This window comes from Penicillium psychrofluorescens (assembly GCF_964197705.1).
Source record: "Penicillium psychrofluorescens genome assembly, chromosome: 2".
Lineage (NCBI taxonomy): Eukaryota > Fungi > Ascomycota > Eurotiomycetes > Eurotiales > Aspergillaceae > Penicillium > Penicillium psychrofluorescens.
The window spans coordinates 1,425,597-1,451,383 of NC_133440.1; the positions used below are offsets into that span (position 1 = coordinate 1,425,597).

A 25,787-nucleotide genomic window follows, 5' to 3' on the forward strand; every position below is an offset into this window, starting at 1 on the left:
CTACTATGGGTATAATATCCTTGCAAACCGACAAGCATGATCAACAGGTAAGCGAAGCAATCATCAATGATAGCACCGGTATACTTGTTCAGGCACCCAGGCATCAACCCGTTGCTGGGGCATCCGACCCGCCCCGCCCCAAACAAATCGGTCGTTATCGATAACGTCCTCTCTCTCTCTTTCATTCTTCTTTGCTTTCACAACTCTTTCACACTCCACTCCTTTACCGCAGTACTCGATGTGGAATGCTTCGATCTGAAGTGAGTATTCACAGTTGAGGTTTTTTTGGGAGCAGCCGCGGGCCTCCGGAGGCGCACTCTTTGCGCTCAGCAAAATGCGCAAGGGCTGACAAGACAGTTCCCTTAGAGCATTCTTCCTATCATCACATCTCAGATCCATCTGTCGCTACTGCCTGGTCGATTGGTACTTTTCAGAAACTTCGCAAACTCATCGCCAACCCATCGCCAGCCCATCGCCATCTAACGCTCCTCGCCACACCGACATCCAGGTTTCTAGACTAGACGGCAACCATGGCGAGAGAAAGCGATGCGCCAAAACACCCTCTCACCCCGCGACACTCAAACGACCAGCCCTCGGCTCCCCGCGTACAGCAACCGGAGTTTGGAAAGCCATCTCCGCTCGGCCAGCCGCAGCCTCGGTCAAACCACCTCTTCAATGTCCCCAAATCAACCCAATCGCGCCCGGAACACCATCGGCCCGTGTCTACCTCACAGCCGCAATATCACAATTCTCAGAATGCCGCGCCTCAAGGCTATCGGCCAGTTGCCCCGCCCGGCGCCAATCCCATCCCGCCCGTGAAGCGCAGCGAACCTTGGGATCCGTTCAAGCCCGTCCGGCCAGCAGAATACACCAGCCAGAGACCAGGAATCCCTCCAGGTGCGACTGAAATCAAGCGTCCCCAGAACGTCACCTGGACTACCCCCCACGCCGCCAGAACTATCTACACGTCGCAGCCGATACACCCGATGATGTCCAACGCGTCGAAGAATCTCCAGAAGTTCATAGACTTGACCAAGGATGACAGCTTCCCGACCGAGAGACCGACCAATAATGCGTCTACTTTCGGTGCTATGGATGTGCATGGATACGTTGATTCGGCCAAGGCTAATGAGAACATCAAGGCTTTGCTTGAGGGTGCTTTTGAGGATGAGGAGGAGAAGGAGAAGGCTCGTTCGAGCTCTAAGGGCAAGAAAAAGAACAACAAGAAAAAGACCCAGAAGAAGAAAAAAAAGAGTTCAAGCGAGAAGAAGGATGAGTCCTCCGATCTTGATGATTTAGCCGATCAGCTCCAGGGAGTCACTGTCAAGGACCCAAAGGAACTGAACGAAAAGAAGGCTGATGATGCCCCAACCGCCAAGAAAACACTCGAAGACGATATCGAGGACAAAGAAGCCGCGGAACACGAGGAGCTCGATGCCGAAGCCGAGGAAGATGATGATGAGGAGGAAGAAGAGGACGATGATGAGGATGATGCTACTGTCGAAGGGCTGAAAGTCCAGCTTCTACCTCACCAGGTTGAGGGCGTGAGATGGATGTGCGACAAAGAGACCGGCCGCAGAACAACCAAAGGCATTTTCCCCAAGGGTGGAATTCTCGCAGATGATATGGGACTGGGTAAGACTGTGCAAGCTATCGCCCTCATGCTCAGGAACCGCCGACCGAATCACGAACACAGCGATAAATCCAACGACGATGAAGACCAGCCGAAGCTATCTGCCAAAGTCAACAAAAGCACCTTGGTGGTGGCCCCGTTAGCCCTCATCAAGCAATGGGAATCTGAAATTGATGCCAAAGTGGAAAAGACCCACAAGCTCCGCGTCTGCGTCTATCATGGAACCAATCGCGCAAAGACTTCCGGATCTTTGGACGATTACGACGTGGTGATCACTACGTATGGCACTTTGACCTCGGAATCGGCCACATCAGCCTCGGACAAGGCAAAAAAATCCGGTCTCTTTTCCGTCACCTGGTACCGCATCATTCTCGACGAAGCGCATACGATCAAGAATCGCAATGCCAAGGCTACGCAATCGGCTTGCGCCTTGGACGCCGAGTACCGCTGGTGCTTGACTGGAACACCGTTACAGAACAACCTGGACGAGCTACAAAGTCTGATCAAATTCCTTCGCATCAAGCCCTTCGATGACTTGGCGGCCTGGCGGGATCAGATCAGCAGACCCCTAGCTAATGGACGCGGGGGTCTAGCCATCCAGCGCCTGCAGGTGTACCTGAAAGCCTTCATGAAGCGACGTACCAAGGACGTCCTAAAGCTCAACGCCAATTTCAAGTCTGAAAAATCGGAGTCTGGTGAAGAACAGAAGAAGTCCTCGAGTGGGTTTCAGATCACCGAACGTGAGGTCATTAAGGTCGAGGCTGAATTCATGCCCGGTGAATTGAACTTCTATCAGCGCCTGGAACAACGCACCGAGAACAGCCTCGACAAGATGATGGGCGGTTCCAAGCTCGACTATGCCGGTGCCTTGGTCTTGCTACTGCGTCTTCGCCAATCTTGCAATCATCCTGATTTGGTCAAGAGTGATCTGGCCAAGGATAAGGATGTTCTCCTCCAAAACGGAACCCAACAGAGTCAAGGAAAGCAAGACGATCTAGACTCTGTGGCCGATCTTTTTGGGGCTCTCAGTGTTGTCACCAAGAAGTGTGATGTGTGTCAGATGGAGCTCAGCCCGGCGGAAACCCAAAACGGCACTAGTCGGTGCAGCGAGTGCGAGGCTGATCTGAAGACAGACTTTATTGGCAAGGCCAAAAAGAAGCACAGGTCGAAGAAGAAGAAGGTGCACAAGCATGGCAAAGCAGATTCTGAAGCCCAGCCTGCCCGCTCGCGGAAGAACCGCAGGGTCATTCTTGACAGTGATGACGAAGATGAGGCTGAATGGATCGTTCCAGAGGACCAACGTAAGGCACCAAACCTCGGCAAGGCTGGGGGATCGGACGACGAGAACGCCGAAGGCGGCGGCGAATGGCTGAACTCTGAAGATTCAGAGACAGAGGATGAAGTTGATTCTACGACTGGCAAGAAGATCCAACCGATCCTTCTGGACAGCTCCGAGGATGAATCTGACTCCAAGGACGAGACCGACTCCGAGGAAGATATTTATCAAGACCCCGGAGATGGCAGCAACATACATCCGTCGACCAAGATCCGCCATCTGATGCGGATCCTCAACCGCGAGTCCGCCGACCACAAATCTATTGTCTTCTCCGTGTTCACCTCGATGCTCGACAAGATCGAGCCCTTCTTGAAACGAGCCAATATTGGATTCGCGCGGTACGACGGATCAATGCGAAATGACCACCGCGAGACCAGCCTGAACAAGCTGCGAAACCACAGCGGGACCCGCGTACTGCTCTGCAGCTTGCGTGCGGGCGCCCTCGGCCTTAACTTGACTGCAGCCAGTCGTGTTGTGATTCTGGAGCCCTTCTGGAACCCCGTAAGTACCCTGCTACACTTACAACCAGTGACGCGCTAACTAACACATTTTCTTCAGTTCGTGGAAGAGCAAGCCATTGACCGCGTTCATCGCCTGAACCAAACACTAGACGTGAAAATCTACAAGATGATCATCAAGGGCACAGTCGAAGAGCGCATCGTCGATCTACAGGAGCGTAAGCGCGAGCTCGCCAATGCGACGCTCGAAGGCAAATCGGCCGCCGGCAAGCTGACCATGCGCGACATGATGGCACTCTTTGGCCGCGACGCCGAGCACAGCTATAATAGCAGACAGGACACGCTTGACTTCAAGCAACCGACTCGCTTGCTGAGCTCGGCGGACGAGCCCCCCGCTGCTGCACCATCATCGTCATCGCTGTCTGATCCATCCCGCGATCAACGCAATCGTCCGTATCAGCAGCCGCACCGGCCTCCTGCAAGACCTGAGGATCTGGTTTATGGCCGGCGTTGGTGAATAATAATAATGAGTTAAGCCTGGATTCTATGGTCTGATGTATGTACCTTGCCGGTTCCAGTGACGTGATACGACTAGCACGTTGCGGGACCCAGTCTGCCTTCCTGCAGGATTTAATGATTTTGTTACATAGTACAACCTTTTTTTGTGAGGAGTTTTTGGTTGTAGATTTTTCTGTTTGGCCTCTTTGGCGTACCTACACAATTGAGCTTTCATGATTTGCTATAATAGATATCCGTGGGAACCTTGTTCGGGTAAATATTCTTTTTCCACTTGTAAGGTCAGATTTGGCAAAATGCTTCCAGCTCTAATGCAAAGCTTCTTCAAATAAACTGAAAAAACATTTTGACCTTTAGTATTGCACGTTCGAACCGAGCTTTGTGGTGTCACGGTTGCATGGTCAGCGACCCACCAAATCGGAGAAGAGGCCCACGAGTCAGATATAAGTAGGGCCACTGTGTGGCACAGGATGGCGACCCCCAGGGTTGAGTGTGAGATCGCTCGGAATAGTGGTCCGAGAGGAGAGTCAGCAGTTCAATCAGTGGTGTTGCTCTATATATGAGGAATGACGGTTCCGGCTAATAGTTACACGTCGTGGATGGCTTCGGTTTTCCGCAGAACTCCTTTTAAGACACATAGTAGTGTATAACAGCAAGCCTGATAGAAATAAACTGCATATAAACACTAAGCCTAAGCAAATCAAGCATACCTCAAGCTCCGGCTGTTCCGCGTCTAGACCCATCGATAGTCCTTATGATCCATGTATGTCGAATGCGCCTAGCGCAACCTAGTCTCTACCTTAATCCCATCAAGCTCAGGGGTGGACAATACTCCACATCTAAAAGATTTGGATGAATCCACAGTCCTGCAAAGACTGACATGGGAAACCCCATTCACGCAACGATCTCGCCCATCATACCCCATGGTCCTGGACTCCAGGCTCAAGGATTGCGCTCCCACTCCCGGTGGTAGTCCCTGGCGAACCGGATGAAGGAACCGAGAATGTGCGCCTCGTGGGAAGCCTTCTCCCCGTTTGGGTTGGGTGCTGATAGGCTGTGGGTTAAGGTGAGGAAAAGTGCTAAACCTAGGTTTGGTGGTACTCGGAGGCGAGAGATTATACTCCCCCCGGGGAAGTTCTTAACATCTCTTTCGATCTTTGTGGTTGATACTTTTTTCTTCTTTATATCAGCCTGTGATGTGAATCCTTGTCGTTTGGAGACATTATTTGGGCAGGTTATTTGCAAAGCCTCTCGCTATTGTTATCAAGCGTAAGTTCCATTTGCTCAACTTTGTCCTCTTGAATAGTCGGAATCCGAGGAAGACTTCGGCGCGGCAAACAGCTAACATCTACTTTGACCAGGCTGTTTTCTACTTTTCTGCATCGACAAGAAACATGAACCCATCCAAATTCAGCACAAGCGGCAACTGGTCGGTCGTTTATAACGAACAAAATGACAAGGACGACAAATCGGTCGAGGACAGACGAACCCTTGCTCGGACGTGGTCCGTACCAAAATCGATGTGCATTCTATCCGACACAAAGACAGAGATACCATCTGTATCTGAACTCGTCCCTTCGAAGCTGAGGCTGCCCCGGCTGGGAAGCGAGACAGCCGAACGAGTTTTCCCCATTCGCTCAGTGGTTTCGTTCGACTCAAATCCCTCGTCTGCATTACAGACACCGTCGCTAGATAAGTTGGAAAGCCCCATCTCGCCATTTTCCGACGCCTTCTGGAGCAGCGCAGCCAACGATGAAAAAGGGACTGCCCAGACAGACAGCTCTCCGGAAAGAGACACCGGCCATGGCCCAGTTGTCTCCAAAAGACCGGACTATTTGTCTCGTATGCATCAGAAAAAGACTTGTCTGGAGAGTACTCTCTCGCCACTTGCCAAAGGCTCAACGCCCAGCTCTCGTTCCTTTTCCCATGTCGAGACCCTCGCGTCTCCCTGCGAGGAACGACCATCTTGCAATCGCAGCTCTAGTGACAATATCAGCCTATCGGCACAAATCAAGGAGACCATTCGCGAAGGCGGAAATGTCTTGGCTGCTCATGAGCACACGAGTGGAGTTCTTCACTCGCGAGAAGATGAGCGTACCCTTACCGTACATCCCTCTGGAGCTCTACTAGTGCTATCAGAATCTGGTGGTAATCTAATTGTCCAAATTGTGAGCAATAACTCCGGAGATATCATGGGTCATTCTGCGGATGAGCTATTCAAACTCGAATCATTTTGCGATATTCTGTTTTCCTCACAGAAGAACGCTTTCTTGGATCATGTCAGATTTGTTCTCAGCGACGACTACGATATTGAAAGGCTTGGTGCTGAGGTCTTTTGTCTATCCATCACCACCTCAGAAGGCGGTACTCGGAATCTGTGGTGTACCATGCACACGAGCAAAGCATTTCGAGGCTATGTCATCTGTGAGCTGGAGCCAGATATTCCAGTAGACAGGGAGAGGACCCCAGAAACGAAGGACGCAAAACCAATGTCCGGGACTTCAGAAAAGATGTACAGCAAGAACGAATCGCTTACGACCTTCCCAAAATTAGGTGACGGAGAAGTTGTACAATCTACAGAACTTCTAAACACCATTCCCAGAATTTTTCAACTGATGGCGAGTGCTCAGACATTGGAAATGCTGGTCCATCACACCATCTCTGCCCTCCAGCAACTGACGAAATTCCACCGGGTGACCATGTACCATTTTGACGCGGATCGAAATGGCATCGTTGTGGCCGAAGCAGTCGACCCATCCTTCGACTTGGACTCTTACGAAGGTATTCATTTCCCTGAGTCGACTTTTCCAGATAACGTGAAAAAATCATATCTACGAAACACCGTATGCTTCTCATATTGCAATCCAACAGATCCGGCGGAGTTGGTATTCCGAGCATCAACGAACAAATCCGCTTTGGACATGAAGCACACCTATCTCTCTGCCGCCTCCGCATCCTCCAAGCACCTTTCAGGCCCTCCTACCTATGCCTGCTTATCCATTAACATTAATGTTTTCGGCAAGCTGTGGGGCTTGATATCCTGCCAGTCCTACGACGCGAGCCTAAGACTCCACCCGCTCGTCCAAAAGACGTGCTGGTTCATTGCTGAAGCTGTTTCGAGCAACATTGAGCGTCTCTCATACACACTTCCGTTTCAAAAGCGAGATCAAGAGGTTGTCTCTCCAGACGGTGATTCCTCACACATCAGTACCCCATCTGGCGATCTACTCGGCCTTTTTGGCGCAGACTACGCCGCTGCGTCTATAATGGCTGAAACCAAGATTCTTGGCAAACCGGCGGACTCTCAAGAGGTTCTTGCTCTGGTTGAATACTTGAGGGCCAAGCAGCTGGGCACGGTTTTGTGGTCCACTGACATCACAGCGGACTTTCAAGACCTGAGTTACTATCCAGGCTTCCATCAGCTTGCTGGCTTGCTCTATATACCCCTGTCTGCCGAAGGGACCGACTTCATTATATTCTTCCGAGCCAACCCAGCTAGCTGTCGAGATGCGAGTGAGCATGATGGGCAAACACCAGTAACCTTATCAGGTTCAGAGAAAGCAATTGAATGGTCCGCCACAGATTTCGGGAAAGCTTCCGTCTTGTCCCTGCTTTACAGGACATTCACGGAGATATGGCAAGAAAAGGAGGCAGCGATGCAGAACAACCAGCTCATGAGACTCCTCCTGGCAAATTCGGCACACGAATTTCGAACGCCCCTCAATGCCATAATCAACTACCTAGAAATTGTACTTGATGGATCCCTCAATCAAGAAACAAGGGAAAATCTCTCGCGCTCCCACTCCGCGTCCAAGTCCCTCGTGTACATCATCAACGACCTACTGGATCTGACCAATGCCGAAAACGGCCGGAAGCTCATCAAAGACGAGGTCTTCGACCTCACTGAGACCCTGTCTGAGGCAACAGATATCTTCTGGGAAGAAGCAAGGCAGAAACATGTGGATCTTCAGGTGGTCCAACACTCTGCCCTACCTCCAGTGCTGGGCGACCAACGGCGTGTCCGCCAGGTAATCACCAACCTGATCAGCAACGCCATCCAACATACGTCTACGGGAGCTGTCACAATTGAGTCTTGTGTGCTCTCGGATTGTGGCGAGCCGGGACATATTGCCGTCGAGGTGGCTATCCACGATACGGGGTCTGGCATGTCTCAGGAGACCGTGGAGGCACTCTTCTGTGAGCTTGAGCAGGTCTCAAACAAGGGCTATATGCAGAACCCTAACATCGTCGGTAAAAGCTCCGTTGAACTGTCTTCGGAGACGGAAAACGTTCTCGGACTGGGACTGGCGCTGGTTGCTCGGATTGTTCGGAACATGGATGGACAGCTCAGTTTGAAGTCGGAAGAAGGAAAAGGAAGCTGCTTCAAAATTAGGCTGAAGTTCCCGCTACCTTCTGTGGACGACGTCCCGGTTGCTCCAAATGCTTCTTCCAGTGCGGGTACACCATCTCGTTCACACACCGAGCACGCAACCAAGCCAGGAACAGAGGAATTATTCCCCAAAAACGATATTCAGACAACCTACAAGCCCGACCCGGAACCGGACGATATCCCATGCTTCTGTGGTGACAGCAATGAGCAATTCAGCTGTCCCCACGGCCAAAACAAGCCCTTCCTGAACGTTGATATCTCCTTGAAGTCAGGCGCATCCACACAAAAGTCCGTGTCAACTTCGGAAACGACCAAGCTGCCAACCCCAGAACCAACCGAGACAACACCAGAAACATGGCTGAAATTATCCTCATCTCCTAAGCAAGATAACCCCTCCGAGCTCGATATCAAAGAGGCTCAATCTCCAGCCAAAGAGGTTCCAGCTGGGCAAGCCAAGCCCGCGACACCACCACCACCACCAACAACAGACTCACCTAAACCCGCTACAGAGCCCGAACCAAGCACTGCACAATGCAAGCTGCACGTCCTAGTCGCGGAAGACGACCCGATCAACAGTACGATTCTGCGGAAGAGGCTTGAGAAATTCGGACATTCAGTACACATGACAGGAAATGGCAAGGAATGCGCCTCTGTTTACGGAGAGAGTCCTGATTCGTTTGATGCAGTGTTGATGGATCTGCAAGTGAGGAAACCCCAGTCCACTTCTATGATCCATCCAACGATTATCTACTGTTTCGCTAACATCTAATTGTACTCTCGCAGATGCCCATCGTCGACGGCGTAGGCTCCACGAGAATGATCCGGCAGAACGAGGAACAATTACAAGCAAACACAAGTCACGCTCGAATACCCGTGTTTGCTGTCTCCGCATCTTTGGTGGAGAAGGACCGGGGGAGCTATGTTGATTCCGGGTTCGATGGTTGGATCATGAAACCGATCGATTTCCACCGCGTCAATGTGCTGCTTGGTGGAGTTAGGTGTGATGCCGCTCGCGATTCGTGTATCTATCAAGCTGGGATGTGGGAGGAGGGGGGCTGGTTTCATCGATCCCCTTCATGAGCTGTAGAGGAGATGGTTGACGAACTTCTAAACTGGTGAAGGACGCTCAAAGAGACGTGTGTTGAGGTAGAAATGGAATACCAGTACTGATCAAACTGCTACAGAAATCAACATCGGAGATCATGGTAAATGTAAATGACTTTATGCTATAAACAATGCAAGTATAGAACCAAAGATAAACCACATGGTATGGGTATGTACATCCAACACAAAACTCAAAGCACAAAAGAAGTATATGCATATCAATGTATCAGTAGTAACCCGGCAATCCCTCCGATTCGAAATCCGGCACTGTGTCACCGCACTTGAACGACGGCTGATACGCCAGCTTCGGCATGAACCCATTCTTCCAGGCGGTACGGTAGCTCCACTGCGCAGCAGTCTCCGTATGCCACGTCCAGTAGAACCAGCCCATCGCAGACTCGAAGGCAGACATTTGTGCCTCGGCGTATGTCTGCAGCCATGACTTGTACACATCTGAGTACTGGGAGATGTCCGCGTTGGCGTCTGTGCAGCTGCAACCCGCACTCGTGTCGGCGGTGGGACAGTAGGCTGTTGACGAGGTAGTTGACATCGTTCCTTCCCAGCGTGTGCCGCGACCCACGTTGTTGAGGTACTTGGCGCAGTCTGTGTCTGCTTGGGACCATTCGCCGCACATGGTTGGACCCCATCTGTCAAGAAGGTTAGTTAGACTCAAGGGCAAAGCGGGGGATCGTTGGGTGCGTGAAATACATACCCTTCTGTTGTGCTGTTGACCTGCTGGAGCATAGGTAACCAGCTATTGCAAATAAGCTCCACCTTAGCTGTGTGGTTCAGCACAATCTCGCCGGTGTTGAAGATGGTATACTGGTGAGTGTCGAGGTACATGTTATCCGGATGAGTCTTGAACATGGACTTCCACTTGTCCAGGTTCAAGAACCCGTCATGGAAGACCAAAGTGGCAGTGACACCGTTTTTGCGGATGAGCTGAGAGACTTGCTCATTCCAATTGAGCACACTCTCGACAGACAGGTCGAGCATGAGTGGCTCGTTGACAAGCCCATAGATCGTCACAACGTTCTTGTATCGGTCCTGCGCGAAGAACTGAGATAGCTGGTCATGAATCTCCAAAGAGCGCTGGACGTTCAACTCGCCATCTGTGCCGTTTATCCACCCAATCGAGCCTTGGTGGCCACTGTGGTTCCATCCATTCTGACTGCCGGGGATCCCATGGATATCAAGCTTGACACGAAGTCCGTATTTGCGCGCGTACTCAATGGCTCGGAGAAGATAGCGCCATGCAATCTTCGGGACGTAGGGGTCGCCATCGTATGTCTTGACCGACCAGTATGAGTACTGGATGCGGATATGGTCAAGGCCTGCCTCAGCGATTTCCGCAAAATCTTGCTCGGTAATGAAGGTGGCATAGTGCTTCTCGATTGTTGTTGATGCAGCGCCTCCTAACGCTTGGCTCAGAGTCCACTCGTCAATGACAGCGTCCAAAGCCGAATAGGATTCGAAGAGTGACGGCACGATAAAAGGCTCGATGGATAGCCACCCGCCCAGGTTCACTCCGCGGATCGGCCGCGAGCCGTAAGGAAACTTTTCGTTGAGAGGAGGTACTTGGTCGTTTGGTCGGGCTGAGTCGTCCCATGTTGAGTTGATGCCCATCGTCGAAAGCCCCCCCACGGTCTCATTGGTGAAGGTGACATTGAAGCCATCGGTTTCGAACCAGGTGAAAGGGTCCAAGTAAGTACCTTGTGCGTAAGACTGAGCAGAACCTGTCAGCACAAAAGTCATGGTAGATCTTGGATAATGACTTACCGGAATACTGTCCTCACTGATGCCGTCCAAATTGGAATTAGATGGACCACTCGAAGGGGAGGGATCGGACGTGCTCGAGGAGTCTGACTTGGAACTGTGGTTCTTCGCCGCAACTACCGCAGCAGGAATGATAATAACAAGCAGCAAAACCACAGCCGCAATGCCACCCATCCATAGCCGCTTCTTCTTGGACCAATCAGCCCAGAATCTCCAGGCCGGTGGGCCTCCGTCGCCTGCATCCGAGCCAGTCTCCCATGGTCCTTCTTTATTCCACCGGGAATCCGTAACAGGCGTGGCTCCACGACGACGGACCTTCATCTCAGGACTCCGGCCCTCCTCCAGGTACGCCCCGGAAACAACCCGGGCTCCGGACTTATGTCTCGACTTCCCCTGCGCAAGCTCAGCACCAAGGCCAGCCCCAGCGGCGCCTTCTAGAACAGCGCGCTTGCGCTGTCTTCGCTCTCTGCGGGTATCATCTGGCGGACGAGATCGCTCTCGCCGGTCCACCTCGTTGTGCTCAGACGTCAAGCGAGCCAGCGCGTCCGCGCTCAACAGATGCGACGCACTGCTTGTCGACTCGCTGCTTTGATGTTTCTGTCTCCGAGCCACATCAGCCGCTGCCGCTGCCTCAATGCTCCGTTCGCGGTCTCGGTCTCGTTCTCGTCGTCTCCGCCGTCTGTCTTCAGCATCCGCGTCTCGCGACCTCTCGCGCATCTCTTCACGAGGCCGAGATCTCCTATCCCGCACATCTTTGGTCGGACTGCCTTCCCCGTCCTCATACCCGCGTTGCCTGCGATGCCCATCGCGATCCCGCTCGCGATCTCTCTTCTTGATTGGCGACGTAGCAGGTGACTCTTTCGCCTTAGATCTCTCCCTTCGTCTCTCCTCCACGGCCTCATTGTACGCTTTCTCCTCATCGCGTTGCCTTCGGCGCTCCCGTCGCTGCTCCCGTTCGCGTCGCCGCTCCGCCTCGTACCCATCATCTGTATTGTAGTCGTAGGAATCGCGCTCCGGCTCGCTGGGAAAATTATACCGTCCCCCACGTGCATTGGCATTCCTGGGACTCGACGTCGCGCCGCCTCCTCCCTCGTCGGCCTCCTCATATCGGCCACGAATGTATTCCCGGTCTCGCTCGCGTTCCCGTCTGCGTTCGCGTTCCTTTTCCCGCTCACGATCCCGCTCCCGGTTTCGTTCGCGCCCGCCGCCGTGCCGGTCCCGACTGCGCGACTGATTCGGCATGCTAGGTGCGCTGCTGTCTGTCGATCAACCCAAATGGTCGCTGGAATGTGACTGACAGCGCGACGGGCCACGGGCCGATCCTCGCGGCGCTTGCCCTCGTGGCGCGTCTGGAATGAAACGTAATCTGAACGGGCGGCAGGGGTAGTGGTGGTCTTGTAACTAGGCTAGGTACCTAATGCTGCCGGTTGCGCGACCGAAACGTGTCTGTGTCCCGGGTGGATTGGGTTTGCGCTGGGTCAGCCCGGCGGGATTGCAATCGGTGCAATTGCGCTGTCTGTTGTGCTGCGTCGAGCAGACTGGAGAGGTGATCGTATCGTATGTATCGTTCAGTTGTTGGAGTCGTGGACGTTACTGTGATTATTGCTGCGCCGATAACAATAACACCAAACCCCCTGTTTGTTTGCTCCCCGACACCAACGCGCGTCGCCCCGTTTCGGGCTCGATGTAAACACGCCGCAAGGAGAACGCCAGCGCGATGGGAGCCGAGTCGGTTTCGCGATCAATTAATGCCAGGTGTTAATGTCGATGCATCGAGCTCGTGCTGGAGAGCGTTATCGTGCTTGGCGGTCTTCCCTAGTGGTTGGTTGCCCCTGTGGGGTGGAAGCGGGTTGGTTGCGGCGCAACCAGCGGGAGCTGGGGGGGCTCATTCACACTCTTACATGGCTATCCACAATGAATTCGTGTATATATGATATACTATTGGGAGAGAGTCCGAACTATGTTTAGAAAAATGGCGGGAAGATGGCCACGATTAAATACAAAATGCCACACCCGACGGAGGATGCAAAAAGCGGACAAAGCTCCCGGCCCTTCTAGTTACAACGAAACGAACTTCATGTCCATCATTCAACAACGTCGGTACAATAATCCAAATAAAAGAAAGGAAACCGATATTGGGTGCGCCCGAGAAAAGATTGCCCTGTGAGGTGGGATGAGGGTAACCCAGGAGAAATGTAGTAGTTGAGTACTTTGGCACCACTCCACTAGGATAGAGAAAAAGGAGAACATCATATTCTGGCTCGGTAAGGGGAATCTAGAAAGAAAAAGGATATAGAACGTTGGCAGTCGGCCTGCTTGCAGAGCATGGCCAACAGGTGGGTGAGTGAACTGGAGATGAAGATGGCAGACCAGACCAGGACCAAGTGTTTTTGTCACAGGCCTCTTGGCCAAGTGATACGCATCTCCGGAACCCAGGAAGATGGAGAAAGGCGGCAGGCCAAATTGAATTCACACGGCAAGTGATTGAATGGTAGAAGCCAGCCTTCGGCAGAATCTGCATTCGCAGACTCGAAGCCATGAGTGAGGGCTTGGGGCCAGGGTCCGGTGGAGCGCAAACCAATGCGCAAGTGAAGAAAACATGCGTGACCGTCGGCATGTTTTCCCGCTGGTAAACTGCAACGGCGCACAGCTTCAGCTGATGATTTGTCGGGTACCTTCCTTGCCCAGAACACCCGGCTCGGTCGGCTTGGGGCTGCGATCGCGGCCCTTCTTCCGACTCAAGAACGAGAGCATACCACTGTTGCCGGGTTTGCCCTTGCTTCCAGCACCGTCCAGCCCTTCCGCAGGAAGAGTGGAGCTGTGGTCCGCCAGCTCGCTCCAGCTTCCGGATTCTTCAAGAACCATTTGCACTCCGCCGCCCTTGCTTGGTTTCCGGAGGGTGCCACGTTGTTGTCGAGGACCATTGTTACTGTTGGGAGGTGGGAAGGGCCGATGGAAGGACGGAGCAGGCGTGGGAGAACCGGATGTTTGGCTCGAGGGTGAGGGCGGTTGCGCTGTAGCCTCCTTGGCTCGGAGATTCTCAGCGTTGGTGTTGATCGGAGGGGCTTGCTTCGGAGGCACCTGTGGAGGTGGAGTATTTCTGGATCCGGATTCCGGCTGTGACGATTGGCGAGTGTGAGAGGTCGTCTGGGTGATTGGAAGGATGTCTTCGGGATTCGACGTGGCGGCGATCGCTTCGGCGGCGTTTCTGTACGACAGGAGTCAGTATTGTACCATGGTGCTTGTCTCCACTCCATACATACCCTTGGTAGTTGACAAGGGTGTAGTCAAATGGCTCAAACATGGTCTCAATTAAGCGATGGAGCTCATCATCCCGAATCTCTTTGGCCGTAGCATCCTCTCGCAGCTCAGCACGCGGCTTCTGTCGACGAGCTCTGGCCTCCAATGGCGCTTCCTCCAGAAGTAGCTCTTCCAGATCGTAGGTGGCATCGAAATTGGTTTTGTCACTGGATGGAATGAACACGGGAGGAATCTCCTTCCGCTGGAGGGCGTCGAAATTGATTTCGGCGAAGAATTCGTGGTTGGTGAAAGTTTCGAAGCCAGTGGCGCCAATTCGCCTGCTTCGATCCCTCTCCATTAATGAGCCCAGGGCGCGAAGGCATGCGACTGACACTGCCGGGTTGGTCACATAATACTTCGGTTGAGCTTTCTTGATGTTCTCGCTCAGAGTGTCCTGGCTGCGTCCTTCGAATGGTCGCTAAACACAGATGTCAGAAACCGCACAAAGTGATGCAAACAAAGCAACATACCTTGCTGTAGATACATTCGTAAAACGTGACACCCAGTGACCACCAATCGACCTCGTTATAATAACCGACTCCTTCGTACACCTCTGGGGCGAGATAAGCTAGAGTCCCGGACTTGCTGGTAAGCGGCTTGCCCGGTCGGAAGTCTGACGCCACGTTCTAGACAGACATGTTAGTTCCCGCAAGGTAAGACAGGGGCGGACGCCACATACGAAGTCTGCCAGATGGACATGGCCCTCAGAGTCCAACAGTACGTTGTCCGGTTTCAAGTCTCGATGGATGATTCCCTGAGAATGGATGTACTTCAACGCACAACCCAGCTCGGCCATCCAGAACCGCACCGCCTCTTCCGTGAAACATTTTCGCGAAATATGAAACCTTAGATCACCCCCGTTCATCAGGTCGACAACAATGTAGCTACATCGCTGTCAGAGACGCACGTTTCTCCCCATGTCGTGGAACTTACATGTACTCCATATCCTGAAAACTATAGCGCAAATTGCACAAGAATGGGTGATTCAGATGCTCGAGCATCCGCCGTTCACGAATGATATTCCGTACACTTTCCGATCGTACCACTAGAGGAGATGTTAGAAGCGGCCACCCGGATCCATGGCAAGCCACACCCACCTTCTTCCTTGCGGATATATTTGAGGGCGAATGTTAGGCCTGTATCTTTCCTCTCGACGATGCGGACTTTTCCGAACGCGCCTTTTCCGACCACGCGGAGGAGGCGGAAATGGTTGAGGTTGACTAGAGGGCCGAGAATACCGATTAGCAACGCAATCTAAAGACCACGGGCGTGCGCTCTTCTGCGCCTCCTACAACAACATACCCGCATCGGTGTAGGACACCGGCTTCCCTTGAGAATTGCCCATGTTGTGGAATAGAGGCTGGACCAAAAGTTCTGTGTCTCGACTAGTAGCTTCCGAGCGACATCACACTTGTTGCAGGGACTTGGGAGAAATCACGAGCGAATAGCAATTGCGAAAGGAGTGGCAAATGATGATCTTAGATCGTGGTGTCCATCGGAGTTCTTTTGCGAGGGGGCGGTTTCGTGAGCGGGGGTAGGCGCGTGGAGGCACTGGGGCCTTCGTCGACGGGCCTGAGAATCAGGCAAGGAGATGATTGCACAACACACCGAGAAGGGGTCAACTTCGAGGTGGGCAGATGGGCAGAACAACAAAATTGACGGAGGATATCTAGATTTCGGAAAGAATGGTGGAAAGGTGCGGGAACTAGTGTAGAGGAGTCCACGCGTAGGCGGTTGGGGTCCGGCAAAAGAATATGTATCTGCGTGGAACAGAAGAAAGAACAAATGTTCGAGAAGGTACCGAAGGCGGGAGGCAGTTCCTTCAGGCAGGATTAGAATGTCTCTCAGGTGTTTCGAAGGAAGTCGTGGAAAGGGGAAGAGACGGGCTGGCGGTCAGACCGGGCAGTATATTTCAATCAGGTGATCAGGGAAAGGGCTCCCAAAGGGATTTAGAATGGAGTACGTAGTCGCGGTCATCCGTATGCCGTGCATCGACGCTTTGAGATTAGTCCGCTTTTACTCTTTTCTTTGAAGGGGCCTTTTTTTGTCGAGCATTGCCTACCACAGACTACTGCCGCATGGACCCACGTGCAAGGAGGGGAGCGAGCAATGAGAATGGAGTGGACCATTGGCCCATGTGGAATCACTTGCTCATTCGCACACCCGCCTTAAGGCGAGGATCCTGCGGCGCATCCCGATGATCGAAATGCGCCATGGGACGGAGCCAGGATGTCAATGCCGTTAACAGTTACGAGATTCGGTGTTGTGGCCGGGCGATCGCTATTTGCAGAGACCAGAAAGAGCCTAGTGGTCGTCATAAGCCGGATTCTGGCAGACAGGGGCAGAGCAGTAAATAGCCTCGCCACGCGACTACTGCGGTACGGACATCCGTGCACTCATGGCCGCCACGTTGCGGACCGCCCCTCGCTTGTGTAGGGACGGGAGACGTTTGACAACCAACATGTCTAACTACGCGCCGGCAGTACTAGCTAGCGAACTAACTAACTACGGAGGAACTAACGAGCGGTCTCAAACTGTGGATAAGCAGAATTTGCCCGCTGGTGGTGTTTCACACTTGCAACAAAGAAACTGATAATCCCGGCCGGCCTGTTTCAGCCCTGATTTAACTTTGGCCTGACCCCTGTCGAATACATCTGCGCTCTTCGGCCTCTCTTCTACACCGCCTGCATCACTCACCGTCATTGTTTTTGTTTTATTGGTGAGGTCCGGCATTTCCCTGCAGCGCGTGCCGAATAGGTTCTACATTGTCCCATGATTCATGTTGCGGATGTGATATGTCCGGAAAAGCACCTTGCGTACTCCTTTCGCAGAAAAACAAACAGATATATATAATGGAATTAATCAATGATCTACAGTATCCCTCTTCGGTGCATTTCTTTAAATCATACAACAGGCTGTAGAACGAGATGCCAGCGTTCAAGCCTCATACGTTCGAATCGGACAAACCACGGATACCCAAAAGTACAGGGCGTGAAAAATCCAGGAACATCTCCCGGCTCTGGTGAGAGCATCAGACAATAGGCGTTCTGCCTCGGCTCGATGGAGTGAGTCGTTGACATCGGTGACTTCCTACTTGACCCGGTTTTCCTCGCCTGATGCATCACATCGAACCCCTGTTCGCCAGTCCTGGTGGGACCTGTTGTCCTGTCTATCCGCACATCTGAGGCTGCCCAACATGCCATGCCAATTCTGGCTGAGGCGAATGAAGACCACCCGGGACAGCGTCAATGGCTCGCGCAAACCGGAGAGACAGCCGACAGATTTCTTGAAAACTGACTTCGTTCACATGGTCTGAGGGTTAGTCGTGAGGAGTACAACCGGTACAAATTCCTCTCTCCAACACTGCGATCGGCCAGGCCAGTGAGCGCGGAGACCCTGGCGCTATATTGTGAGCAGTGGAGGAAAATTGGATTTCTTGCATGATTTATGATTCGATGCATTTTTGTTTTATAGTGATCTCTCACCGTGGCCTACTGTTTGTTCCCCCCTGAGACAAATGTGTTGAGAGAGGGAAGGTGAACAAGGCTGATGAAGATTTTACGAATCTCCTGTTTATATATCGAATTTGTCTTTGCTCTACTCTTGTGTGTCTGTTGCCAATTGAAGCCATTCTGTTCTGCTGCTGAATGTAGATATGCCAGTCACGAGGAGCTACCCTGGACGTTCCTTCCTAGTCTGCCTGTCTGCCTGTCTGCCTGCCTGTCTTCTTCTTCTTCTTCCACCCTCATCCCATTCCATCTTCCCTGATCCTTAATCGACTGCCAATCACTCTTTCATCGCACACGTCTACTTACTCAGGCCCACCCACCATCCCGAAGCCAAATCCACCATGACAGCCGAGCCACCGGACACCGAGCCCAGCAACATCTTCACTCAAATGGATTCTCGATCTGCCATGGAAGCAAACGCAGCACTGCTTCTGCAAACCATCGGTGATGAGGACCCCCTTCCTCCAGGACTCGAGGCCACTGTGAATACGAATACAAACAAGGAAGCCGCCTTGGCGGGAAACATATTTCCTCCGTTGCTTTTTCAGCGCCCTCAGAGTTCTGGCATTGATGTCTCGGCATTTTCATTTGCGAAGCCTGCTCAGAAACAAAAAGGCATTCTCCTCCAGAACTCGGCCAGGCGTTTATCCCTCAACATAGAGAGAGCTCCCAGCTCCCATCCGACGGCAGAGCGAGAAGGGATCTGTGCGGACAATGAGCCTCTTGTCGCATCAGGATATCGGTAAGTTTGTCCCAAGCTCTATAGTCCGGTATACTCACATCCTTTTTATATGAAGTCAAAGCCCATTCAATCCCTCAATTGGCTTGGAGCACTATGGAACTGGTAACTACCTTGTTGATGACCGCTCTTTGGAGTTGCAATCTCGCCGCTCCACGGGAGCATGTGATCCTGAAAGCAACACGCGTTCCAACCCACCGGCTGGCACTGTCGGTAAAGGAGCAAAGTTGGTCCCTTCTTTGCGGTCAGATTTCATGGACCACTCCGTTACCCCCGGAGATCAACCAGGCAATGCAACAGAGGTGAGTGTGGATACGTCACATTGAAAGCGTATCGTTAACAATTGAAGCCTGGTGATACTCGTCCGAGCTCGTCCAGGTCTATGCAGGTCGAGCAGCAAGGTCTGCCCAACCGTCGAGTTCGAGGCCGCTCTTCATCCCGAGTATCCAATATCTCATCAAATGATACCCGAGTCTTAAAGCGCCGACATGACAGCCACAAGGACGTACCGATCAAACGTCGGACGACCAAAAGCATCGTAAAAAGCAGTGCTCAAATGACAGAAAATGACCTCTTCGAGCAGCTAATCAACAAAATCCGACAGCGAGAGGAAAAGGAGATTGCTTCCGCTTGCCTTCAACGGCAGATCGAGTCCGAAAATACAGAGCTCAAAGGCGAAAACCAATCGCTCAAGGAAGACCTCGAGGCGTGTCAGGTCCAGCTGCGAAAGAAGATGTCCGAGTCAAAATGTTACAAGGCCCAGATGGATTCTTGGAAATTGAAACTCGGCAAATTCAAGGAGGTCGTCAACGGATTGGGTGGAGACTATGGAATGTTACAAGAGCAGTCCAACAGATTCATGACAACTGCGAAGTCTCTTGAAAAGGAGAAGGATGGAATCATGGAAGAAATCAACGAGATCAGGACCGATATATCTCAAGCCACAAATACCATCGACGGACAGCGAGACAAGCTCGCTGATTCGAAAAGACGTATTGTCATCCTGGAGCAAGATCTACAGCACTCGCATGAAAGTGGACTGGAAACAAAATTGCAACTGACAGAGGAGAGGAAAAGAGTGTTGACTCTCGAGGCCTTTATTCAGAACCACACTCGAAGCCAAACAAGACAACTTGGGGTTGTCCGAGATGACCAGGGGAAGATCCTTGGCAAACTAAGTTCAGTTCTCGAGTTGATTACTGAGACCGCATCAGCCTCTGAAAACCTGATCATGGAGAGCGTTCTTACAACCCTCGACGAGTGTGTATCTTCAGCCAGGGAATTGCGCGATGCTTGCTCTGCAGAAAGAATGGATGTTCAGCAATTCACGAGCACCGTGCAGGAAGTAGCTTCTCGGTAAGTGATGAATCCGAAGTGGGCATTTGCAATAGCTGATAGCAGCACAGAATCGACTCCATTGCAAGTCAGTTTTCCAACGATGTTGACAAAAGTACTGTTGTCAACTCTGTCACGATGCAAAGCCTTATGCAAGAGTTGCAATCTGTCAAACGCAATTTGGGTAGTGATTCATCACTGTTCAAACAGCTAATTGACAGCGAGAGTGCGCAGAAAAGCGTTGAACGGAAGCTGGATGCAATTGAACCAGCCATCAGCAAACTCGATGCTTCAGTCAAATCGCTGGAAACCACCGAGCACAATCTTTCCCGTGGGCTGGAAGACTTTGGAGAAAAATTGGATAAGGGCCAGCTTGTGGCGGCTAACCCGGCTTTCGAGATGGAACTTTCCAACAAAACTGTAGAGATTTCGAGGCTGCAATCTCAACTACAGGAGACATCTGCAGAGTTGAAAACTTTGGTGACACGATCCACGGGCAAGGAAGTGATGAATGAAAAACTTCTACAGTCTTTGAACGATGCCAACTCAAAGAAACAAGCTTTTGAAGACCGTGTAATCAGTCTCGAGTCTGAAAAAATTGCTTTGCAAGACGAAATTCAAGTGGCTGAGCAAAGGGCCCGCGAAAAGTTGACAAAAGCAAATACGATTTCTCAGCACAACCTGGAAGCGACATACAAGCAACAACTTCAAGGTCTTGAGAATGACAAGAAAGCTCTTGAAAAGGAATCTGCCATGCTCCAAAAGCAGGTGGAGAAGGCTGAGGGGCCTTTGGTAGGATATTTCTTAGGCATATTGAACATGTGCTTACTCGCTATGCAGGTCCAAGCCACCGAGGAAGCCAAGAAGGAACGAAGACAGCAGGGCGCCATGGTACGTGTCATCTCTATCAAAGATATCAAGGAGACCCATATTAATTTTACCAGCTTGGAGAAATGCAACAGCAAATCAAGGAGCTCAAAGGAGTCTGCTCAGGCTCTGCAACCAAACTGGACTTGCAGGTTGACGAAATGTTTTCCATGCATGGGCAGCGTGATCAACTTCAGAGGGATTTTGAAGAGTTACAGACCACTGTTCATGACCTTGAAATAATCTTAAAATTGCAGGCAGAAAATGAGAAACTCGAGGCAGTGCAAGCGGCGCAACAGATCGAGAGACTCCAAGCCGTGATTCGCCAGAAGGATGAAGAGCTGCAGATCGCGAACCAGAATTTGGATGCAGCAAATTCAGCCAAGTCAAGCCTCGAGATGGGAAAAGAAAAGGCCAAGGCCGAGATACATTCCCTCCTCCGCCGAGTTCAGGAAGGGGAGAGTTGGTTGATGACCATCAGAGAAGCCGCTGCAAAGTTTACGGCAACGAACCCCAGAGAGCCTTTTGCACACACATGGAGCAAGTTGGAGACCATACTACAGTCCAAAGCTGCCGAGGCTCAGAAACAGGCCTCCACTTCCTCTACCCGCAAAGAGGCTGCAACTGGCAGTGGCATCGAAGTCTCAACAAAGGGGATTGCTACTTCCACCCCGTCTGCGGCTGCAAACAGTGACACGGAATCGACTTCGAATACCCGCAATCTTACGAGCAAAATTACTCCATTTGGGAGTTTCGGAGATCGACATTCAATGGACGATGATTTAAATTCACCATTTGATGACTCGGCCGAGCTTGAGAGGCTTTTCATGTCAACTCCAGACATCCAGAATCAAGCAGCAGCGTTGCGGGCCTCGGCACCAGCTCCGATCGCGAACAACGAAGAGAGTATTTCGAAAGGTGAACCACTCATGCGACGCGGAAAGCCTGACAGGAGGTCTAGTGGTAGTGGTCTTGACAAGGCCATCGAAAGCCCTGCAAACCCTTCTGTTGCTAGAGCGGCTGGTGAAGTTGCAAAAACAGAGCATTCCACGGTCAAACGCAAAGCAGTCAGCTTTGGACCCCAAGACTCTACTACTGAGCCGACTGGAGGCTCGCGGCAAGGATCAACCCAGGTCGACGAAGACTTGGAAGAGGACCAGTCGAGCAAGAAGACAAAGCGTGTACATGTGCACACTTACAGCCGCAAAAGAAGCGACCAAGATTCTCAGAAGGTCAATGCAAGCCAGACTGTTACCAGCGAGAACATCTGCGAGGAGACGATGCAGCACACATCGGCCAAGACGACAAAGGCCAGCGCCAGTCAACACCCCAAGACATCTCGAAAATCGGCGGATGCATCCGATGCACTGGAACGAAGAGTGAGCCCGCGCAATCTGGTCTCTGTAAGCAGCCAGAACTACACTGCTGGCCAGACTACCACCGGTCGTGGCCGACGTCGGTCCCGTAGTATGATGGCCGAACCCCGAAAGGAGTCACTATGCTAATGGTTAGTAGATGAACGCTACAGTGCCCGCTTTTATAAGGGAGAATGAGTCTTTGGTGGAATCAGAATCGCGAAAACACAAGGCGAAAACGAGAGGGCATATTGTTACAATGCAACCTTCAATTGACCCTTCGGTATCTTCATCATCACCGAGGACGGCAAACGGACATATAACGTAAAGAACACATCTGCTATGATGGAAGTGACTGGAAAATGGAAAGTACGATTTAGCAAAGCGAGGGAAAGTGGTGAAGTGAGAAATGTATTTTATCTTCAACAATATACCCCAAAATTGTGTATCTCTAAAACGCCAAACATGATGCTCCATGGGAGAGACAAACTGGGGGCGTATCCCCAGCATTCAAAACTCCCGAGTTGATAATGTACACATAACAGTCGAGGCGCACGTAGTCCCTCGAGGAACCGCAGCCTCAAGCAACGTTCCTCCCCAAAAGGCCTCCAGTTGGAATTTTCGCCGTGTCGTACAATTCAACAGAACGAAAATGGAAGTGCAGACGTATGCAGAACCAACGGACGACAGACACCATCTCCATGCGACCAACAGTCGCCCTTTGAACGACCCAGCCCCACACAAAGTCGACTAGAGTGGACTGCCCTGATCGAGAAACCGAAAAGGAAGTTGAATCGATGCGTGACGCTGGATTTATTTCGCCTTGCCGCCCTTGGTCGCTTCAAGGAACAACACCTTCTTCTTAACGACGGGATCGTACTTGAGCATGCTGAGCGGCCGGTGCACGCGCGGACGAATCATTGTGCGGTAGTAGCCTGTCATGGCCATGGAGATGAGCCGGACGGCGATGGTTCGTGACTTTGCTGGAGGGGGGAGAACGTGTTAGTCTAGCAATTGAATGGACGGGTGGATTGGCTGTGGTGTTGATTGATTGCTGGGAGGTTTGCGATTCATGGCACTGCGGGCTGGACAATGGGAAGGGATGGGGGAAATGGGAGAATGCAGTGGATTTGTCTGGTGCTGAGGGGTGAATTGGGAATAACGCACATTTCTTGGCCATCTTGCAGGCGGATGTTGGGATTCAACGGGGATGCTCGACTGGAGGAGACACAAATTCGAGATTCCGCGACGGAGCAAAACGGGGGTCCTCTGTCACGTGATTTGATTTCTGGTCAGGTGACTGGGCGATATTCATTGGTTGGTGGGGATGTATACAGGCTGCCCATCCATCGAAGCCATTAACATTCTCGACTCAACTGCCATCTGCGCACGAGCATGTTTTGCTAATTGAATGGCTCGAATATAATATCTGCGATATCAGTGCATAGTGCGGGAGAGCCTGCAAATAGCATCAAACGTATAACCGCTTCGTCTCGTCATTCGTACCATCCAAGACTCCTGGGTTTACCCTAACAGCATCATAACAAACTTCGTCTTGCTTTGTACCTACCCTGACTCGTTCAATCCAGCAAAAACACATGGACACCATCAATGTAGCCTTAGCAGGGGTAGGTACATCACCCTCTCGCGCCCTCCTCTCATCCAACCAAAAACAATGATCCACTCCAACAGGCAACGGGCAATCTCGGCCCCGCGATCCTGAACGCCCTCCTCGCCGACCCCCGAATCAAAGTAACCCAGCTCCAACGCGCAGGCAGCAAAAAAGGCACCGACGCACGCGCCCCAACCCGCGAAGTAGACTTCACATCGCTCGACTCCCTCACAAGCGCACTCCAAGGCGAAGACGTGCTCGTGAACACGCTAGGCTTCGGACCCGCAGGGCTAGACGTACACCTCCGACTCATCGACGCCAGCCTTGCAGCGGGCGTGCAACGGGTGATCCCGTCGGAGTTCGGTGTCGACACGAGCCACCCGCGCACGGGCGTGCTGCTGATTTTCAAAGAGAAGATCGATGTGCAGAAACACCTGCGGGCGCTCTGCGGCGCTGAGCTATACGCTTTTGTTCAACGGGCCGTTCCTGGACTATGGACAGCGGGAGGGGTTTCTGCTTAATCTGGCGTCTTGTTTACAGGGTGGATCGGGTGTGAGTTCCGGGTCTGGGGCTGCGGTGGAGATCTTCGATGGCGGAGATCGGAAGTTTAGTACAATACGACTACGCAGGCGGACGCGGGGATGGCTGTGATGGGGATCGTGGCGCACCTGGAGATGACGAGGAATCAAATTGTGTATGTGCGCGAGGCGGACGTTTCGCAGAAACAGCTGTTGCGGCTGGCGGGTGACCAGAAGGTTGAGATGAAGGAGGTGCGCACGGATGATTTGGAGAGACAAGGCTACGCGGAGGTGCAGAAGGAGAAACCGGATTGGAGGGTGGCGACGCAGTGTTTTCTGCGGAGGGCGATCTTTGGGGAGGACTTTGGGAGTCACTTTGAGGAGGGGCGGCTGGCTAATCGGTTGGTTGGGGTGAGGCAGATGACGGAGGCGGAATTGAGGGGTTTGGCGGGGAAGTATAGCAAGTGATCTAGGTGTCCAGATCGATGAGTCAAGGTGTGGTGGGACAATGACGACCGGTGGTGTTGGCTTAGGGTGACTGCTTTCGTGGACGCGAATTACAGTTTGAGAAGGACTCGGTTTGATCTTCGTACTCCCGACTGGTGCAACCATCTACACTCGTCGATTGATTCTCCAGCCCCACCGCCAAGGCACACTGTTCTATATTGGAAGTTTTTCCGGAGCACCCCTGTCAGTTGGACGTGTATTGCTTCTTACGTAGATTACATAGTACTTTCAAGTATGTATCCATTTGTAAATTCAATACATCCGACACCTCTAGAACAGCCTCCCGAGAGAGGGTTTTCAAAAATTGAGGATGGAAGGTGAGGTGAAGGCAAGGCAATGCCAGTAGGAATGTCGAAGTGCGTGAGAGTGAAACTGAGAAGAGAAGGGAAAGAAGCTGAAGCTGCTTCAGGCCATAGCTTGGTGCCGCGGACTCACCGCCCACGGATGCCCAATGATTTCGTCGCGGTGCTCAGCGGATCGGGTAGCCGATACTTGCCGAAGTATAGGAATATGGTCCGGTTTGTGGGTAATCGATAAAGCACTTGGATATCGTAATACGACTAGGGATAGTTATACTACCGACCTCTTGATCACCTGTTACTTAAAATAACACACGCTCTTTAACGATCAACGACCCGACATTGGGAGGGCGGGAACTTCTGGCCCTCGTTTACGATAATGAGGAACGATGCACCAAAGGATCAAAAGGAACCTCGCGTGTTTCATTTCCAAAGGAGTCCTGGGCTGTAGAACCAGAAGTATCTCTACTACGGCTATAGGGTCATTGAGTAGAGTCGTGTCGCTTAGGTTCTACCCTTCTAAGGGTTGCAAG

At 52.0% G+C, this 25,787-nt stretch overlaps 8 protein-coding genes across 8 annotated transcripts; 5 read left to right on the forward strand and 3 right to left on the reverse strand.

Moving 5' to 3' along the window:
• Positions 1-530: 530 nt before the first annotated feature.
• Positions 531-3,944, forward strand: PFLUO_LOCUS2761 (uncharacterized protein; the record flags this gene model as incomplete). The annotated part of the gene is made up of 2 exons (XM_073779935.1): positions 531-3,470; positions 3,528-3,944. 2 exons carry the CDS (start codon positions 531-533, stop codon positions 3,942-3,944), a joined length of 3,357 nt encoding a protein of 1,118 aa, XP_073636840.1.
• A 2,614-nt stretch (positions 3,945-6,558) lies between these two features.
• Positions 6,559-9,102, forward strand: PFLUO_LOCUS2762 (uncharacterized protein; the record flags this gene model as incomplete). Its single annotated transcript, XM_073779936.1, has 2 exons — positions 6,559-6,724; positions 6,815-9,102. The coding sequence occupies 2 exons, from the start codon at positions 6,559-6,561 to the stop codon at positions 9,100-9,102; spliced, it is 2,454 nt and encodes an 817-aa protein (XP_073636841.1).
• Positions 9,103-9,663: 561 nt separating this feature from the next.
• On the reverse strand, positions 9,664-12,455 carry PFLUO_LOCUS2763 (uncharacterized protein; the record flags this gene model as incomplete). The annotated part of the gene is made up of 3 exons (XM_073779937.1): positions 9,664-10,084; positions 10,150-11,162; positions 11,217-12,455. 3 exons carry the CDS (start codon positions 12,453-12,455, stop codon positions 9,664-9,666), a joined length of 2,673 nt encoding a protein of 890 aa, XP_073636842.1.
• Positions 12,456-13,865: 1,410 nt separating this feature from the next.
• On the reverse strand, positions 13,866-15,858 carry PFLUO_LOCUS2764 (Serine/threonine kinase; the record flags this gene model as incomplete). The annotated part of the gene is made up of 7 exons (XM_073779938.1): positions 13,866-14,421; positions 14,477-14,931; positions 14,984-15,139; positions 15,193-15,397; positions 15,447-15,558; positions 15,611-15,733; positions 15,816-15,858. The coding sequence occupies 7 exons, from the start codon at positions 15,856-15,858 to the stop codon at positions 13,866-13,868; spliced, it is 1,650 nt and encodes a 549-aa protein (XP_073636843.1).
• Positions 15,859-18,857: 2,999 nt separating this feature from the next.
• On the forward strand, positions 18,858-22,468 carry PFLUO_LOCUS2765 (uncharacterized protein; the record flags this gene model as incomplete). Its single annotated transcript, XM_073779939.1, has 6 exons — positions 18,858-18,866; positions 18,899-19,063; positions 19,111-20,117; positions 20,168-20,888; positions 20,937-20,987; positions 21,041-22,468. The coding sequence occupies 6 exons, from the start codon at positions 18,858-18,860 to the stop codon at positions 22,466-22,468; spliced, it is 3,381 nt and encodes a 1,126-aa protein (XP_073636844.1).
• A 663-nt stretch (positions 22,469-23,131) lies between these two features.
• PFLUO_LOCUS2766 (uncharacterized protein) lies at positions 23,132-23,498 on the reverse strand (the record flags this gene model as incomplete). Its single annotated transcript, XM_073779940.1, has 2 exons — positions 23,132-23,301; positions 23,486-23,498. The coding sequence occupies 2 exons, from the start codon at positions 23,496-23,498 to the stop codon at positions 23,132-23,134; spliced, it is 183 nt and encodes a 60-aa protein (XP_073636845.1).
• Positions 23,499-23,916: 418 nt separating this feature from the next.
• Positions 23,917-24,451, forward strand: PFLUO_LOCUS2767 (uncharacterized protein; the record flags this gene model as incomplete). The annotated part of the gene is made up of 2 exons (XM_073779941.1): positions 23,917-23,946; positions 24,011-24,451. 2 exons carry the CDS (start codon positions 23,917-23,919, stop codon positions 24,449-24,451), a joined length of 471 nt encoding a protein of 156 aa, XP_073636846.1.
• Positions 24,452-24,571: 120 nt separating this feature from the next.
• Positions 24,572-24,916, forward strand: PFLUO_LOCUS2768 (uncharacterized protein; the record flags this gene model as incomplete). The annotated part of the gene is made up of 1 exon (XM_073779942.1): positions 24,572-24,916. One exon carries the CDS (start codon positions 24,572-24,574, stop codon positions 24,914-24,916), a length of 345 nt encoding a protein of 114 aa, XP_073636847.1.
• Positions 24,917-25,787: the final 871 nt, after the last annotated feature.